The sequence below is a fragment of the Macrobrachium nipponense genome, chromosome 3, assembly GCF_015104395.2.
Source record: "Macrobrachium nipponense isolate FS-2020 chromosome 3, ASM1510439v2, whole genome shotgun sequence".
Lineage (NCBI taxonomy): Eukaryota > Metazoa > Arthropoda > Malacostraca > Decapoda > Palaemonidae > Macrobrachium > Macrobrachium nipponense.
This window is the reverse complement of record NC_087202.1, coordinates 72,830,284-72,850,380: the sequence shown is the minus strand read 5'-3', so window position 1 is coordinate 72,850,380 and position 20,097 is coordinate 72,830,284. Positions and strand designations below refer to the sequence as shown.

Below are 20,097 nucleotides of genomic sequence, written 5' to 3'. Positions count from 1 at the left end.
TAGAGGGCTAAGTGGCTGAAAGCACCCCAGTGATTGGATTTATGCCTCATCCATTCTAATATATGTATGTATATATACGTACATATCACACATTTCATCCAACTCCAAAATGTTTTACCAATCTCCGGCGTGTATGTATGGGTTGAGGTTGCTAAAGGGATATACAGCCAACCCATTTATAGACGTGAACTATTAATAAGTATAAATTAATGAGACAGTGAGTGTTTGAAGTCAAGAGATGTCGAAGTCAAGACCCATGTTGTGTATGTGAGCGAACGACCCGCAGTCTTACTTTGATAGACCAGCTTTACGTAGAACGAAGGTGTATATGGAGATGTATGTAGTACTGTATAAAATAAGTTTATTTACAACTGACAAGCGTATCTGTATGATGCGTCAGATGCTGAGTTTTTCCCCTTTATGAGGTTCGATGTTGAATGTGACAATGGCTTGTATAGCCTATCTGAACCCTCACCGAGGAGAAACTATATATATATATAATATATATATATATATATATATATATATATATATATATATATATTATACATATATATATTTATAATGTGTGTGGTTTAAGGCTTTTGCATTGTCCACCCGAGATCTAAACTATATTTCTGACAGAAACAGGAAGACTCTGCGGAGCGACTTTCTTTCTTTCTTCAAATCTAACCGCAAAAGCAGCTGAGCTCGTAAGTTTTCTTGCTGCACCAATTAAGCATTCTGTTAGCTTGTCGAACTCTGGTTTGGTAAATATTGCAGCTTTGGAGGTAAAGTGAATGGCGGAAAAGATATTACGTTTTCACATGGTTTCATTTTATATCTCGAAAATAAAGTCTTGTAAATATATAAGCTTATTTTCGAAGGATAATTTTGCTGATGAATGTTATTTTTTTTTTTTTATTAATTTGTCAGATTATTTTCGAAGATGAGAGCATCTGTGATTTTTTTTTTAGTTTATTTATTTAAATATTTATTTATTTGAACTGCATCTTTTAGTACTGGTTTCATGTGTATTATATTCGGACATTGATCAGAATTTCGAGGTTTTCTTTTTTATCAGGTTTTCATTTTAAAAAGTGCCATTTCGTCTTAAAGTTTTCAAATATTATACTAGAATTAGAATGTCTTTTGTTTTTTAGTTTATTTATTTATAGCAGTAACGCGATGAGCTGCAAATGCTGAAAGTTAGGAAAACGCATTAGAAGACGAACACGTTTATTTATTTCATTTTTTAATCTTATATCACTAAATCGAAGTCTCATTTTTTCTTTACTGAGTTTCAAACTTAATAACATGTATAAGCGAATACCTTAGGAAAATAAGTCAGACGATTAGTACAAAGATTTTTTTTTTTTATTCACGTATCGTCAGGGCACAAATGAGACATTGTTTGGAAGAATAGTAAAAGGTAAATTCAGTGAACACCAGATGGTTAATTGTACAGTAGAAGGGTAATTCAGAATGATCGGGGTATAGTCAGGTCACACTAGTAACATGGTCAACGTTAAAAATTATGGAAGGGGTTAACCATGCAATTTACAAAAAGTGCGTAAAACTGAATGCTAATTTCTTTGCTTCAATTTATCATTGCGCTTCGGTATTTTTGTCAAAGTAAACGAGGAAAGAATTTAATCTTAGCCATTTGGTTCAGTTGAAATATGCATTTTTGAGTTGTAAGCCAGGGTGGCGGAGATGTCAGTCTACCTCTGCAAATTTTTTTAATGAGAAACCAAAAAGATATGTGAAGCATTCACTCTTTATATTTTTAGTCTTCCTTACTGATACAATCATGTGGAAAGGCTGGAAATGGAAAAATTAGAATTAAGAATGCTATATAGAGGACTATTAAAGCATATATGGTCTCTTTAGGTATTGTTCAAGTTCCTTGAAAGTCTTACTGGTTCGGGATACAGAACAGTTCTGCAGCATCATCATTTATACTTAATAACAGAACGTTGATGGGCAAATCTGGCCTAGGGGATAATTTGGTAAAGGCTTCTGCAACCATATCATGTGATTCACTATTTCTGCTAGTTGAGGCAAACCCTAAGAGGACTAGTTTTGTGGCCAAAGTCTGAGAACCCGTTGATTTTCTTCGTTAATCCATATTCCGTGGTTCTTGATATGAAAGGTGTTTAGATTTTGGGAGCTGAGGCAGAACCAGGATACATTTTGCAATCTGTATACACAATTGATTGCACTTGTTTGTGTAGCAGTGTGTTGCAAAGGCCCTCTTTGAGAGATATCTGATTATTTACATGGTTGTAAGTGTTAGTCCTCTGTTGCACAATTGTGTCAAGGCATATGCTGTGAATTAAGGTGTCTTGTCCAAAAGGATTGTGGCCCTGAAATGAAAAGTGTGTCAATTACCTTGTATCGTGTGATGTGAGCAGGTCTACCAATGGAGTACCCCGACCGTTTTAGAATAGTTATTGTATTTGAGTGTATTGAGCATTCATAGATATTAATCCTCAGTTTCCTATGCTGTAGTTAGTCTCCCGTAACAATCTGGGAAAGCTGGCATCATATTGCTGAGTGCTAACCTGTCCATGTTTGCTAGCCCTCTTACGCCGAATGGACGTATTAAATGTCGAGTCAAAATGTCTCCCGTATGCCGAATGGACGTATCATACGTCGACTCAAAAAAGTTTTTTTAAAAATTCGCGGAAAAATACTTATAGGCCTACCAGCCGAAAACTTTTGAATCACGCGCCTTGGGGGATGCTGGGAGTTCACGGATCAAGGCGTTGTTTTGTTTACAATCGCTAAGCAGGCGCGCAAGCGCGAATTTCTTGCTTATCGCACTAAAAAGTATCAGTGACACATCTCTGAAATTATTTCGTCACTTTGACATAATTTTTGCACCATTTTAAATTATCCTTTACATGAAGTATTATATATGAAATTGTGCGCAATTTCATGTAGAATACAACAACAAAAATACTCATGAATGTAGCTTTTTATCAGTTTTGAAATATTTTCAAATAAATAACGACAAGTGCAAAAATTTCAACCTTCGGTCAACTTTGACTACCGAAATGTCGAGAAACGCAATTGTAAGCTAAAACTCTTATATTATAGTAATATTCAATAATTTGCCTTCATTTTGCAACAAATTTGACGTCTCTAGTACAATATTTCGATTTATGGTGAATTTATGAAAAAACTTTTTCCTTACGTTCGCGCGGTAACTCTTCCGATAAATTTTTCCGTGCGATTGTCCTAATGTTTGCACCATTTAAATTTGCCGTTACATAAAGTTTTATATATGGAAATGTGCGCAATTTTATGCACAATACAACTAAAAACAACCCATGGTTGTAGCTTTTATCAGTTTTGAAATATTTTCATATAAATAACGTTAAGTGCAAAAATTTCAACTTTCGGTCAACTTTGACTCTACCGAAATGGTCGAAAAACGCAATTGTAAGCTAAAACTCTCATATTCAAGTAATAGTCAATCATTTACCTTCATTTTGCAACGACTTGGAAGTCTCTAGCACAGTATTTCGATTTATGGTGAATTTATGAAAAAAAAAAAAATTTTTCCTTGCGTCTGCGCGGTAACTCTTCCGAAAAAATCGGATTGTACGATTGTCGAAATGTTTGCACCATTTAAAATTAGCTGTTACATAAAGTTTTGTATATGAAAATGTGCGCAATTTCATGTAGAATACAACTAAAAATGATTGAAGGTTGTAGCTTTTCTCTTTTTTCGAAATATTTGCATATAAATCACGATAAATAGAAAAAAAACCACGTTCGGTCAAATTTGACTCTACCGAAATAGTTGAAAAACGCAATTGTAAGCTAAAACTCTTACTGCCTAGTAATATTCAGTCATTTATCTTCATTTTGAAACAAATTTGAAGTCTCTAGAACAATATTGTGATTTATGGTGAATTTTTGAAAAATATATTTAATTCCCTCCGCGCGCCGATTCGCGGCCGCAAGTCTCCGAAATGCATACATCGCATTATCCTAATATTTGCTCCTTTTCATATTAGCCGTTTTATAGAGTTTCATATATCAAAATGTGTGCAAATTCATGAAAAATACAATAAAAAAAATTGAAGGTTGTAGCTTTTCCCCTCTTCGAAATATGTGCATATAAAAAATATATATATGAAAATTTCAACATTCGGTCAACTGTAACTCGTCCGAAATGGTCGAAATCTGCAATTCTAATCTAAAAATCTTACAGTATCGTAATATTCAATCATTTGTCTTCATTTTGAAACAAATTGGAAGTCTCTAGAACAATATTTAGATTTACGGTGAATTTTTGAAAAAAAAAATCTTTTACGTCCACGCGTTACGAATTCATACATCATTTTGTGATGTATGTAGTGTACAATACAACGAAAAATAAAGTAACTCGTTAGCTTTGACCGTTTTTTGCACAGCGTGATTTGAATACAATTATGTATGAATTTTTTTTTTCGCTACCATATATCACATTATTTACATATGATAATGATATCATTTTTCATTTCTGATAGTTGCATACTAAACTTCAGGCAATGACAAAAAAAGGAGCCAATAATGAACTCTTAATCTTCAAAACTAAGCGCGCTGTGATTTTTTGAAAAAATTATTTTTTCCGCTTCCGCGCTCACTCCAAACCGGACCCGGCATACGGGAGAGGTTTTGATTTTTCGGGCTTCGGTGTAAGAGGGCTAGATTCAGGTGGAATCTTTTATGCTTTTTATCCTTATGTACAGCCAGTGTCACAGAGCTCCGATGTTACCAGGTACTTCTTTGCTTGTATCTGTTACATAAGCCTCTGTTTATATATATATATATATAAGGCCTAGGGTTTTTGATTAATAATATATTGTCCGTGTGTTCCCTGTGACCTATGGAATGTGGAGAACAGTGCAGGAGTGATGACCTGAGAGTAGCTGATCAATGAGTTTCTGGGGATGGCGTGAGATAAAAATGCTTAGTTCGTCAAGTCAATGCACGACAGTTTATGAACTCTTCTCAAAGTGCCTTTGTGAAACTGGATGCAGCTAGAACCGTGAGGCGCTAGCGAACTGTGTGTTCGTATGTGCGTGTGTGCCTCTTCCCTTTAATAGGTTCATACCCAAGCCTATGGGAGGGATTTTGATAGAGGGCTTCAAGTCACAGGCAAGATGCCGTGGCATTCGCCGGGGGAGTTTTTTTATTAATAGTGTTTAGTGTCCGGTTGTCTGGGTAAGTGTTGAAGTGCTTTAGCCAAAGGGATGGCTTGTTTGATATCTTGTAAGATGTTCCATTTTATTAACTTTGTCTTTAAACTTGTGTATACTTACCAGGATGTGTTCTGTATCTTTGAAACAGACGGATCTGGAATGGGGGGGACAAAGAATTCCCAGAGGGGTGTAGACTTTTTTTTGGTGACTAGACATTGTACTGTTTTGAGTTAGTCTGTAAGACTGGATTACTTCATTGGTTGATTTATTTATTCTTGTTAATAAACGTTAATGTTATGATGCAACTCTCTCATTTTCATTACCTGTTAGAATGGAGAGAAAGAGGTGGAGAGAGAGAGAGAGATTCCTTGGAGAGAGAGAGAGAGAGAGAGAGAGAGGCTGTGTGTGTAGTGTTGTGTGTGGTTGCCTTCCGTTTCGTGTCACGCTTACCTTATGAATAATGGGGGGGAAGAATCCCCCCAGTTACAATATATATAATATATATATATATATATATAGATATATATATATATATATATATATCTATATATATATATATGTATATATGTGTGTGTGTATTAAGTCTGACGTACATTACTTTTTTTGGCAAGAAACAAGCAAAGAGAGAGGCATTCGCACGTGAATGTGTTAGTATTCAGAAGAAAATATAGGCTGAAAATATTTTCGTTGTCCTCTTTAAAAGTCTGACTGAGAAAGGTGAGAATTTATTTGTTACTGTTTCATTACACGAGGTCTGGTCAATATCACAAAAGAAACTGAAATATCCAGATAATGTACTAAACAATGCATTAAAAGCGGCAAAAAAGACCATGTATCAAAATCAAAAAGAACCTTACAACAACAAAAATTTGCTTGTACTACCTTATAATAGTAATATGAAAGATATCCCACATCTCCTGAAGAATTTTGGTGTTAATGTAGTTTTTAAAAACAATAAAACAATGAAACAGGTACTTATTAAGAACTCCCCCGACAATGCTAAAGGATGTGTATATAAAATCCCGTGTAAGTCTTGTGACAACTTTTACATTGGTCAAACGGGGAAAGCACTGGAAAAAAGAATAGAACAACATAAACAATGTGTGAGATATGCACAGGGAAATAGTGGTATATTTGTACATGTTAGTGAGAACAATCATGCTATTAACTGGGAAGGGGCAAAAAGCTGGTGTGTTCTAATAATGCATTGGAAAGGAATATCATTGAATCTAGTGTTTTATAAAAGAAAGTTACAACAATAATATGAACATCAGTCAAGGAATGTATAAACTTGATCCTTTAATATCAAAAGAAATTTGTAAAACTGTTTAAATTTTAAGGTTGCCTGTAGAGATATATGAAAAATAGGATTATTATATTTGTAAACACAGTAAAGGGGGGCAGTAGTGGTAATGAGATGTTCAACCCCGCCTCCCTGACACCTGTCAGGTGTGGACTTGTACCCTAAGCGGTAGTATCCCTTGAGAATTTATTGTAAATTTTAGCCTAATGATTTTTGAAAGCCACTCCTACCTTGACACCTGCCTGTGAGTGGATCTGCAGTCTCAAACTGTTGTGTGTATGTTCGTCAGTACTGTCTTTGTAGTATATATACTCGTGAATTCTAATACTATGTATCAGTCCTTTGTCAATGGCTTGAAAATAAAGCCGAAACCGGTCAGGACCTACACCCTGTCTCTTATTTTTCACCTGTGGATATGTGTGATATATATATATATATATATATATATATATATATATATATATATATATATATATATATATATATATATATATATATATATATGAACTAGAACTACTAGCAACAGCCCTAAGGTAGCGTTCGCCTGGATGCGGGGGCCTGGAACTTGTTAGGCAGTAATTATATAATTAATTGCAACTTGCGGAATATTATCTAACTGGATTATCTTAAAATTATAATTTTGGAAAAATTAAATTGATATGTCCTTATACGTGTTTATTCTTTTGCTGGATTTTTTTATATTTCCACCTTTCTGTTCTGGGCACTTGGACTGAGAAACTATTTTGAAAGCGCTTTGCTGCAATTGCAAGTCTAATTGGCACGAGGGAATTTTACTGAGTACAATCTTGTCACTTATCACTTTCTATTCGCACACCACACTTCATTTCTTCTCTGGTTCTTCTTCTCTGCTTATTGGCTTCCCTCTCTGTCTCTTCTCCACCTCTGTCTCCCCTTCTAGTCTTTACTTCCACTTGTTCTCCACTCTTTGTCTCCACTGTCTACTCTCTCTCTCTGTCCAGCCATGACATCTTTGTAGCACCGCCTTTGGATTTTGGATTTTGACTTGGTGTGGCATCTTCTGGAAGAATTCTTGTGTCTGAGTGGCTACAGACTTTATACAAAACCGCCTTCCTGTCATTTCTTCTGCAGAGATTCGTAGATTCTTCATTTGGAAACGCCTCTTGTTCCTATCCTTTGGTATCCTCGTGGGGCATTCGTTGGGACCTATTTTGTGCGTCCTTACAATCTGGCACTGCTGATTTGATTGGTTGAAGCCATAGGCCTACCCTTGGAAAGGGAGGAGCTTTCGAGTTTAACACTTCCTCTTTTTTAGACAAGGGAGCATAGAATTACTTTTAAAATTTGCCAGATGGGCTGTTAGAATTACCCCTGGCTCTCTCTGACCTGTCACAAGATGGGAGCGCCAATTAATCCAGTGAAGTAGGCGTAAATGAGGTGTGACCGAGTTTCCTGAGTTCCAATTTCTTGAGGGTGCCTGGTTAATATGGCTTGTCACGCCCTAGCATGAGAAGCTTTCCTTTACACAGCATTGCGGTTTGGTTTGAGTAAAACGATCCTTTCTTAAAATCATTATTTCGTTCTTTTCCCATTTCCCTTTTTGTTATTATCCATGCCTTCTCTTAAGTTCTTTTAAGTTAATGCCTTTTTGGAATAATTTCCTTACTTCTTTAATGACATTGTAACAAATATATATGTGTGTGTATGTATATATATATATATATATAATATATATATATATTATATATATATATATATGAATTCTTTGTATCTGTTGTATGAAGTCTGCTTGAAAATGCTTTGAAGGCGGAAATATTCCACTCCGCAATTTTACACACACACACACACTTTATATATATATATATATATATATATATATATATATATATATATATATATATATATACACACACATACATACATACATAAAGGGCATCAGGAGCATCTCAGTGCCTCAAAAACTATGGATTAGACACTAATATCTGTTGTTTTTGGTTATTTTTACATTTCATCTTACCACCCCTTCTCATCCCCCTCCCTCACCCCCATCCTTATCGGAGCTGAACTTGGACTTAGAGGGCATCAGGAGTGTCACTATTCATATCAGCGACCTCGAAAACTATGAATTAGACACTAATAGCTGTCGTTTTCAGTTATTTTTACTAGTCGCCCCCTCCCTATCAGGGCTGAAATTGGACTTATTGGTAGTCCCAACCAGTGCTCCATACAATGATCGAATATTTGCCAAAGGTTCATTCTCCACTTAACGTTAGTTGACGTGTTTTCCAACTTGTTTGTGAGATGTATGTTTTGCTGTAGTGTGGAGGGACCCCTTGTCAGTTAAAATTGTTTTTTAAGACAGTACGTCACATACAGCGATTTAACAGGCTGACACGTTTGTGTATACCGCGGGAGGTAGTGACGGCAGATTCGCTTCTTACTGACAAATTAATGTCTTGAAATGCTGAACAGGAATCTCCACTAAGGGTTGACATGTATAATTGCGAAGGTGATTATATATGTTGGAGATAGAAGTGGAAGGTAACATGTAATTAGCAGTCTCCCCCGTACGCGAAAAAAACATTTTCATGAGTGAACTGAATCGCAACGTCGAGAAAAAAGTAGGTGGCATAATCACCAGGATACGGTACTTATATGAAGTACTTGCAACAGCGATCCTTTAAAAGTAACAATAAATACAGCACTATAGATGAACTAGAATACATACTAATTCTTGGATGAGGAGAGGAAGGATAAAAGAAAAGCGCAGGAACTAAACGAGGGAGGGGAAGGGCCGCTGAGGAGGGAGGCAATAAGCCTTTCAACTTTCATTCCTTGAGCGAAAGGAAATGAGGTCCTTTCACACCAAGAATGAAACTTGAGCCAAGTTCCTGAATAAGTTGGTTGAAGAGCTGGAGATGAGGTAGAAGGGAGGGCGAGGAAGCTTCTGTTAATTTCGTTAATTCTTATCGAGGGACTGAGTTGCTTCAAAAGCGGTGGTGAATTGTCATTGTCTCATTACGTAGTGCTGCCAAAACGTCAGTCGTATGAAATTAACTTACCATTCTAAATGATGCTTTTGCTTTCATGCATTTTTGTTGTCTGCGCACCACCAGTTCTTAAGTTTACCCCCGCGGGAATCTGTAATTATGGGCTGGCACTGTTGATGGTTATTTATTTTCTTCCACTGACGATATTGGAATTCCCTGGTCTTCTTTTCTGAAGTCATCATTCATTCTTTAAAAGTCAGATATCTTTCCCCATCCTGTTTCTATAACTGTGGTCTGGATAAGGGTATTTCTGACTGTCTCATCTTCCTCTGCATTACATCACCCACTGGAGTGCAAGGTACAAGTTCAATACCGTTGTGTTTACCAAGAACCTTCCTCTCCTGTGTGGCGGTATCTGGGTTTGCTTCTTTGTTTGTAAGTTCTTGTAAGAGAGAAAAATTCTCTCTCTCTCTCTCTGAAACTTACTCAAGAATCGAACAGCTGTTTTTCCGAACCTCTTGACATTTCGGAGGCAAGGTTATACACAACTCGTAGCGAAGTTAGGGATGAAATGGCGTCTACCTAGTCTTTGATTTGCACATAATGGAGAAATAAACTCAACGTGCTCTAATAGTGTAACTTGAGACCTTGTATGTTTTAAGAAAATTAAGAAAAGAAAATCGTCGGAGCTATTTAGGGTCCGAATTTACATAATAGCCATGATTGGAATATTTTTCCAGAAAATTCTTTTAAAGTGTTCGGATACAGCCAAAAGGAGAATCATATATTGGAAGTTTGGTGTTATAGTAGGCAGTAAACTTGCCTGATGGAAACGTAAATTGTCATCACCTACATACATAACATCAACTTGAAACCTAGGCTCTCAAGTTAATATATATGTGTGTGTGTGTGTGTGTGTTTAAAAGAAAAAGAGAGAGAAAAAGGATTAACATGCAAGGTCTTCCCGTTTTGGGTCTACTCGTACAAGTAGCAGTGAAACAATATAGGTTTTTTTTTTTTCCCACGCTAGTAGCGACACGAAACGAAAGAGGAAGAGCCGAGCACTTAATTCACTGCTTTGAACTTCAGAAACGTAGTGGAATTTCGGGTAAACTTCCAGTTCGGACGTCATGACAGAGGAAAGTTGTGTCCACAAAAGTGGTTGTTTAACTTGTTTATTTTTGCCGTGAAATTTTGAACGCAAGGCCTGACATGACAAGGAATATTGTTTCTGTATATTTTGTAAGGAATCCAAACTGCCTTCGATCATTATAGGAACGAAATGATTTTTGAAAGAAAAACAAATCATTAAAAAGAGGGTAAAACGCCCAAAAATATTGTATCCCAGTTGAATCATTTTATTAAACGTATTTGATTTTGCATTCATTGTGTCATTTTTATGCGATTTTTTTAATGGTTTTTGAAATGAAAATCATTTATCCAAAATAGAACAAACAAATATTGCCCATGCTAAACGCATTGTGCAAAGCAAATAATACTAAGATACTTTCATTGTCACAGCAAACACTCAATGATACAGGCGACTCGATGAAATACAAAAGCTTGAGATGTGTGCTGCATCGAAATCAATGTCAATTACTCAAGATAGTGAAATTGATTGTCGCCAGAGGTTGCCAGCTAAGTGCCCTTCAGCAGAGCTAGTAAGCACAAAGTGGAGGAAGAGTTAACAATTTTCCGTTGCACCAGTAAATATGGTCGCATCAGTGGCACCTCATTTTCTGAATCATTCGGTTAGTAGTGCCTATAGGAACGAGTTAAGTCTCAGTGGGATTTCAGATAATTGTTACTGTAGCGCAAGTTCTGAGCTATAGTAGATTCACATCAGCCGTGCAGCTGATGTTTAGGCCAGTCTCTCGGCGCTCCTGATTGGCAGTTGATAAGTCAATCACAGGGCTGGAAACTCTGTCTCTCGAGGAAGTTTACATAGGCAGGATGTATGTTCAACTTCTCCGTAGGGATACTTTTGAAAGACTTATCCCTCAGGAGAGGTGGAACATACATCCCGCCTATGTTATCTCACGAGAGAGACTGAGAGTTTCCAGCCTTGTGATTAGCTTATCAACAACCAATCAGGAGCGTCGTAAGGGACTGGCCTAGACATCAGATGCACGGTTGATGTGAATCTACTATAGTCATATTCTCCGTTGCTTAACGTCTGATATTCACATGAAGTCGGTAAATACTGACAAGTGCATTCATTTGTTCAACATTTCGTGAAGAGCCCACCTTTTGAGATTATTCTATGACATCCGAGCGTCTTCATTTATTTATCCGATATCATTTTTTTTTTTTCCTACGGTTGAAGTTGCTACACGTTTTCTCTTGTTCTCTTCGTCTTATCTCTTTCCGTATTCATCGTCTCACCCAAAACTCTTTATCCCAGGCGGGAAAAGGAACGAGAGAGAGAGTGAGAGAGAGAGAGAATGAAGATGCAAACTTGACAAATAATTTTTATCTCGCCTGTGCGAAATCCCGAGCGTCTCATTTTCCCAGGCAGGTATATCTCTCGGAATCATTCGCTCGCTTATGGGTAAAGGTGCACGATCCTCCAGCGGGCCATTATCGTACCTTACTCTTAATCTAGAATATGAGACACAGCAATCAACACACGGGCTTTATCTCGAGATAGTGTTAGGCCTTAAGATAATGAAAAGAGGATTAAACTAACACGCCTGGAGTGACTGGAGCAGCGGAAAGAATGCTCACTTTACCTCCACGATGTGTTTGCTTGCTTCGCTCACGGGGCATGTAGCTGACCGCTTTCTAGCGACAGCTAATTTAGTTGTTTTTATTAAGCATTTACACCTGCGTAATGCGTTTAGCGTGGGGTTCTAAAGTGATCAAACACATTATTTACTCCTTATGAAATATACGTATAGTTCAGTGTGAAAGATGCCTTGAAGAATACTCTCAAGTTTGACTTGAATCAGACCGTTAGGAATTGTCATTAGCCAGATGGATTTTGGTGTCAGTGTGAGCCACGTTTTGTTAGCGAAGCTGTTGGGAGGGAACTAAAGGCAGGCAGCAGTCTTCTTCTTTCCCACCGTTATCCCTACGTTAAGGGGTCGGTTGCCTGATGCGCCTTCTTCACTGCCTTCTGTTTGAAAGGCATCATAAGGCATGGTTTATTGTTTGGCAAAGGGGGTTTTTACGACCGCATGCCCTTGCTGTCATCGACCAGAGTTATTGTTAAAAAGTACGACTGCAAGGCAACAGTTTCCACAGTTATGGGGGGTGGGCCTAGCCTTTTACTGAAAAGTACGACTGCAAGGCAGCAGTTTCCACAGTTATGTGGGGTGGGCCTAGCCTTTTACTGAAAAGTAAGACTGCGAGGCAGCATTTTCCACAGATATTGGCGGTGGGCCTAGCCTTTTACTGAAAAGCAAGACTGCAAGGCAGCAGCTGTCCTTTCAGTTGCCTTTTACGACACGCAGGACCTACGGTGGTAGTATTCTTACACCCGTACCACAGGTTGACAAAGGTAGGCATCAGTGTTAGTGGGCAAATGGAACTTGATTTTTTAACGGTTTCTTTTTTAATTAAGCTGGCACAGAAATGCACAAATTTGATAAGAGTTAACTTAATTCCAATAGCGGTTATGTAAGTGATTTTTGCGAATATGATCTTACAAGAGCTCATACAAATCCGAAAAGCAAGAGATCTTCATTAGGAGTTTCCAAAGATATGGAATTGTAGATTCCAGGTACCTTTCTAAGTATGGAGAAAATGTTAAGTTTTATGAACTGCGAACTTTGAAAAACCGAGAAACGAGTGGTTCATCTATAGGATGTAATTCATATCTTTTTGATTAACTTGAGTTTTGATTGATGGGCGGAAATAGCCTGAAGAGTATTTTGAGGTGCTAGTGGTGCTATTTAATGTTTCAGTTTCGAAGTCATTGTCTTTACTGATTCATTGCTTAGGTTTACAAAATTTCATGACCTAAAATGTTGGCCTTAAGGGTTCATATAGGTTTCCATTCTTATAGGAATTGATTCATGTGTCATTTATTAAACCTCGCTTTCCTGTTTAATTAAGGGTTTTTAAATAATTTTCCCTCATTTTGGTTATAATTTTGGTGATCTGATTTTCTGTTAGAATAACTTCAACTTGACGAATTGTTCAGCATCGTCTTTTATGTAGAAGATATAATAAAAGTGATTTGTAATGAGGTAATTTTGTTTTTGCACATTTTGTGTACAGGGGACACTTGGTTTCAGCCGATGATAATTGGTGCCTAACAACGATTTCTAAACATTACCCTTTTGTCGTCACTTTTGCTGTTTCTCCTACACTCTTGTAAGATGCCTTCTTCATCTTTCTTTTGTTTCAAATGACATATAATGTGCTTTTTTATTGTTTTTTTTTTCTCTCTCTCTCTCGAAGGTTTATCTAGTAACTGGTCGTGTGTGTCTGGCTCTGTAAAACTTAAAGACTTTCATACATTCCATCTATTACTGATGAATATTCAACATTTTGTGTTGGATCAAAGGGTTAAAGTCTTACTTATAGAGAGGAAGGTCGAATAGGAATTTGACCACGAAGGGCCTGTTGGCTTGCATTTGTTTGCTTTATGGCGTTGAGGCTACAATCTTGCCGTAAGGTGAATATTTAATTTATATATAAAGTGGAACGAGGTGAGTGGTTCAGAGTTTGAGAGAGAGAGAGAAAAAAAATAACCAACGTGGTTATTAATTTTTTTTGTAAATTCATGTAATGTTAAGAAACTACAGTTTTGGTTGGGTTGATGTTTTAATTGGTGCAGTTGTAAATTCTATATCGCGAGTGTTAATGGCTGTTTGCCCAGTTCGTTTCAAGCTATTAGCACTGTTTCATAGTTGCGGCAAATAGGTTAGTTTATCCTTAAATATATGTTGAACATATAAAGGGAAATCTTATTGTAATTGGGTGTCCAGATTTATAGTTATAGATCAGTGGAAGTTGAAGCTTTTTCATGATTCATCTCAGCACTTGAACAAGTAACAGAACATGAAATGAAAATTACCTGGCATTTCATACTCGCCTGATGTTACAGAAATAGGGCAAACCCAACAGGTTTCACATGAGAATCTTGAAATCATGGTAATTTACGGAGACAGGAGACAGCTGTCATCTTGAAGTGGCTCCTGGCCTTAGTTTTTAGATCTAGATGACTATTTATTTCATTCGTTTGGTTTTATGTGCAGCCCCCCACAGGGATGATTCCTCTCTGGCTGGGCGGCAGGAAGTAGAGTTCAATATGTAATTTTTCTCTGTTCTTTTATTCAGTTCAGACACAAGTAGTTTCTTTTGACATCGTTTTAAAATTCGTCATATAATCTTATTTGCAGATGTGAGGAGTTTAGTTTGAAGGAATTTTTTTTCTAGTATCTAAATCTAATAATGATAATGAAGCCCCCGTGTCGTAACGTAGCTCGTATGTCTTTGTTCTCCTCTTGGGCATTTGACCTGTTTCTTCTTGCGAAATGGAAACATAGCCTTGCAAACAAAGGCAGACGTTTAAAGTATGCAAGTAACAGCATACCTGGAATCCCACATGCCAGATGGGAATTCTGGCGGTGTGCCACTGCAAAAACATTTTGATTTAAAAAGCAGTATCAGTCAGAAAACAGGTCAACCGTGTAGAAATATATATCGCCAAAAACAACAGCCATGAGATTTTGGAAAGAGGTTTATATAGCGCTACATTTGAATGGAAAATATACATTTATCGTAAAAAACAAAGCATTGCTATTTATGGCTTTTATGGAAAAAAAGGGAGAGGAAAAACACTTGTTACGTGGTCTGATAACAGTGCTTTCAATTAGTGAATTTTGTTGAAGTGCTATCGCGCGTTTTTGCCAAGCTAATGGATAATGGTTATTTCATAACAGCAATCAGTATGTAAGTGAATAACAAGGGGTTAGTGGTGCCATGCTAGTGATTGTCTTGTGAAGTAACTCTATATGCGCTACCCTTACGACCTGCCCAGGGATGTTCAAAGTTTATATGTACCGCAGTTTCCAGCGTAACTTTGTCATATATATATATATATTATATATATATATATATATATATATATATATATATATATATATATATATATATAACGTATATATGTTTTAGGGAAAGTCATCCTCATCCCTCGACAGTTTATTTCAGTGAGGATGCCTTTCCCTAGTACTTCCTTCTTGATCTTCTTTGAGTTCTAGCTCCGGCCCGTGTAGATATATATATATATATATATATATATATATATATATATATATATATATATATATATATATGTGTGTGTGTGTGTGTGTGTGTGTGTGTGTGTGTGTGTGTGTGTATTTATATATATGGTTCTCAGCATGCCCTTTGCTGGGGTACTGTTGCTAGTCCCTAACACTTCTCTACAATTGACGTAAGGAAGTGGCCCATAAGTGTTAGCGAGATGAAATTTCGATCCTCCTGGTGAGGCAAGTTGTTAATTATTGAGCTACCGCAACCTTGTATGCTTATATATTATGAAATATGTTCCTTCAAGGGCATAATTGCATGATTGCCATTCTCCATATGATTTCTTTCTATTTTTTTCGATTTTCAATGTCGACAGAACAGAACATCTTACGCTACGGACATTGGGAACAAAGTAATTTGTAATTGAAGACGGTACTTTTTCATCCGTTCTCACAAATTCTTTTGTGAAAAATTATAAGTCATCAAGTTGTAAGATTTATGTAAATTGGGAATAGGAAAGGTTTTTCTGACTTTTCAGCTGTCTGTTGATTTCCAAGGTCTGGTCATGAAACAATGGAATACATTTGGAAACTATATTATTTTAGTAGGTCAAAATAGAGGTTACCCCACCTTTTGAGATGTTAAGTGATACAAAGAGCCTTTTGACAGTTGAAGGCAACACCAGAATCCGAGTTCAGCGATTCTTCTCTCCAGAGAATCAGGAGGCAGCTAATTCATAAAGTAATATTTTTCACTTAAATTTAGGTTCTTACATCACTGACTATGGCACTGCTGATCCATTTTAGATCTGTTCTGGCTACAAACTATTTCATTTTACCTTTTTGGAAGACCAAAAATTGTCATCTGCATGTTATCATATTTTAAATTGTGGGCCAACAATCATTCGCTAACAAAACAACAAAAGACACCAGAAGAATTCCTGTGGAACAGGCAAATTTGGTACTTAGATCACAACTGCTGACACCTTTGTTACAAAATTTATACAAGCCATAAAGTTGACCAAATCAGAGCCTTCACTAAAATGTGTTTTGTGCATAAGGCAGGCCTTGATTACATCGTATGGTTGTCTTGAATGTAACAAGTTTGTTTGGAGTCTCATCATAAAAACAGTTGACAAGAATAAAACAGACAGCACTGGAAGGGTTGAAGAAGCATCGTATTCTACGGTTAGTCTCTTCATTTAGAAAATGTATTGGAAAATCACGGAAGAGAACAGAAGTAAGGTCATGAAGCTAAATTGTTGCCACGTTTGATTTTCTAGATTGTGGAATTTCCTTGTCCTGACGCTGTGTGAAGTGAAGGGATTTTCGAGTGCCTTTAGCGTTGCCATTTGCATACGTATTCTCTCCTTAACGAGCATTTGATATCGTTAAATTTTCCCCAGCTGGCTTTCAGGGCTATGCAGTCCTCCAGGTAAAGGTTATTTGGCTCTCCGCTCCCCCAGGGGATCCTGCGCATGCTCTCCCCGGAAAGCCACTTCCATGTACCCTCTCTCTCTCGGTCGCTGCCACCAATGTAAATCTCTGCGTCCTCTGCAAGAAAGAACAATAACAGACTAAACATTCTTCGTATCTCCCTTGTACAGGAGTTAAAGTTAATGGGATATTTTAAGGGAGAAAATACGTGAGAATTTATATCGTCTAAAGAAGTTTTAAGTTCCATAGGGGAGTATCCTGATAAACGGCTTTTGGGTCCTTTCATATTTTTAAGCTTTTATATAAATCTGCACAAACTCATCAGCAACATTATAGATTGAAGTGGATCACTGCTACTCTGGATTGTGGTGTATTTCACGTGTTCCAAGTTGCTAATCGCACAAATTGCCTCACGGTGTTTTAATGGCTCATTGAAAAAGTAGATATTTCTTTCTACTGTGAAACAAGCATTGGATGCATGACCAAAGTTCGACAGTAATGGTCCAGTACTTTTTATGCATTGATTATTAGTGTATCGTTTCATTTCCAAGACATAACCACTTGCAGAATACATGGGAATTTAAAAAAAGTAGCTGCACTGTAAAGGGAAATGATTTATACAGCCATTTAGAAATAATTAGTACTTTTGAATCAGCTGTATTTAAATTGTAATATGCACTGAATACGAACAAAAAATCAGTATATCTGTGAAGACTGTGATTTATAACTAATTATCAGTAATTCAAATTATGGTGATAGGCAAAGATGCTGTCTTGATATTATTTTGCAAACCCAGGGAACCCAGATAAACTCTTTAGATGTGAATTCGTTATGATGTGAAAAATTCTTAATTCTGGAAAGAAAATATTACTCCTTTTCTACAATTGTGGGAAGTCACGAATAGGAGTATATACTATATGAAAGTGTAAGAGCGGTTACATAAGGCCGTTATGGGGGAAATTTAGGACATTGTTTGAAAGGCACCTGTGTTTTAAAAGCACCCGTTGTCTCATTCTCTCGTGGATTTGGGGTTGTCAAGAAAATGTATTCGTAACTCTTCAAGGTAACTGCTGAAGTATATACTTATTTTCCTTTGGGAAGAGGGTATTAGGTGGCGCATCATCAAGGAGGAGCTTCTTCATCTGTTGGCCCTAACCGTTTTGTTGTCATTTAAAAATAAATAAGCAAATGTTCAAAGGCTTAGCATTCATACATACATGGGTTTGTAGGCACACACTAGTTCTCACTACCTGTATTATGATTTTTTGTTGAAGTTTATTGTCAGTGTTTAGCGAGACACTGAATTTTAATGTTGCGAGGCTTGATAGCTTTGCAGAACATTAATGTTCATTTATCCTTCATATAATATAATAAGAATAATCTTGCAAAGGGTCTTTAGGAGTTTGTTTATTACAGACTATCAGGCTTTAAAGTAGGTGTAATTTTTTTTGTAAATTTTAATGCATTATAACAGAAGTTTAATGGCTGATTGTTACGGTGGTCTCTTCAGTTTTTGCTCTGCTTGAAACTCAACAAGGTATGCAACGTTTGCTATTGTAACTGTTATCAAAATCTCGGATGACCTTTATACTTATTGTGTATAACTATTCAGGAGTCCCTTGGGTGTGAGACGAGTTGGATCAGGCTACAAAGTTCAACCTTATCAATGATGGAGGCAGAAGATGAAGTACTCCAGATGTAAAAGAAATAAGAAAGCTTTGGGAACCGGATGTAGAATATAAATGCTAGGATTCAATCAAAAGCACATTAATTACTAGTAGATCTGTTATTTTTTTATCCATATCCTTTCAAGACAAGTTTGAAACACCTTAGTATTGATAGAAATGAGAGGCTTAATTTTTTCCTTGAAAAAGATTGGTAAACACATGAAATAGTTAGAAACTTTGTGGCATTGAATTTGACTTGAATACAAAATTATCGCTGGATGATCTCCGGTCAGAATTGATAGATGAAGGAACAATTCGAGATCTAAGAGTAAACACCAAAATATTCGGAAGTGAGTGCCTTACAATAATCCCTTCTTTTCCGTTTTCAGATGCAAGTTTATTTTCCACAAGGAAATAATGGTTGTTGTATTAGCCTTTAGCTTTGTCTTATGATCACTGAAATTTCTTGTGTTAATGTACAATGAAACTATTTTTCAGGCAAGTTCCCTCCTGTGGCTACTCTGAGTCACTGTGGATGTTCATTCGAAGTATTTTTAACGGAGAATAAAATATGTTGTACTGAACCATTTTACAGGAAGGGAATTCCTAATTTACATTTTGTTAATTATTATAAACAGTTAGAGGAGGTTGCATACTCATTTTGTATAATTTTCCGTCATGTTGTTTATGCCTTCCGCATGCAAGCATACTCTTGACGGAAACTGCATGGTACATCATTAAAACGTCTATCTCTTGGTCTATAGGTCATGCAGTGCTCGCGGTCGTCGGCATTATTTGGTTCGCCTGCAGCCCAAGGGATGGATTCGATCCTCCGTCCAGAGAGCCACCGCCAGTTCCCCTCACTGTCTTCGTCTGACCCACCGACGTAGATTTCAGCATCGCCTGTTGGCACGGGACACACAGTCAGGTTAAGATGGGATTCTGTGTACGTGCTTTAGTTCTACAGTTGGTTACTTTGAAAGTAACCTCCAGATGCATCTGGTTTTTGGTATTTTGATTATTGAAAATGCGGTGCTTCCCCCTCCCCCCTGATCTCAACCCTTTGACGAGGTGGGGTCTCGGGGATCGACATTACGGAGAGTAGGCTCTTTTACGCCTAAATTTTGATCTATGGAGTCAACCGAACATTAGGAATAATACCTGTAACTTTTACTTCTCCTCCTATTGATTTCTCCCCTTCCCTTCTTCCTCAGTCGTTGACGACCTTTGTATGGCATTGAATCACGAAACCACTGCTGGAATAATTTAGGAGGAGGTTGGAGTTGAACGGAATGCCGCCGCTCCACCCGTAGAACTAGC

The 20,097-nt window shown here is 37.0% G+C and overlaps 2 protein-coding genes across 2 annotated transcripts in view; one reads left to right on the top strand and one right to left on the bottom strand.

Annotated features, from left to right (window-relative positions):
* LOC135221806 (uncharacterized) overlaps nucleotides 1-20,097 on the top strand; it is a 938,326-nt gene that overhangs the window by 159,137 nt on the left and 759,092 nt on the right. The window lies entirely within an intron of this gene.
* LOC135221805 (C-type lectin domain family 4 member E-like) overlaps nucleotides 16,254-20,097 on the bottom strand; it is a 48,790-nt gene continuing 44,946 nt past the window's right edge. The window contains exon 5 of the mRNA XM_064259678.1: nucleotides 16,254-17,227. Within this exon, the coding sequence (XP_064115748.1) occupies nucleotides 17,013-17,227 (215 nt within the window). The 3' untranslated portion in view covers nucleotides 16,254-17,012. The remainder of the gene's footprint in view (nucleotides 17,228-20,097) is intronic.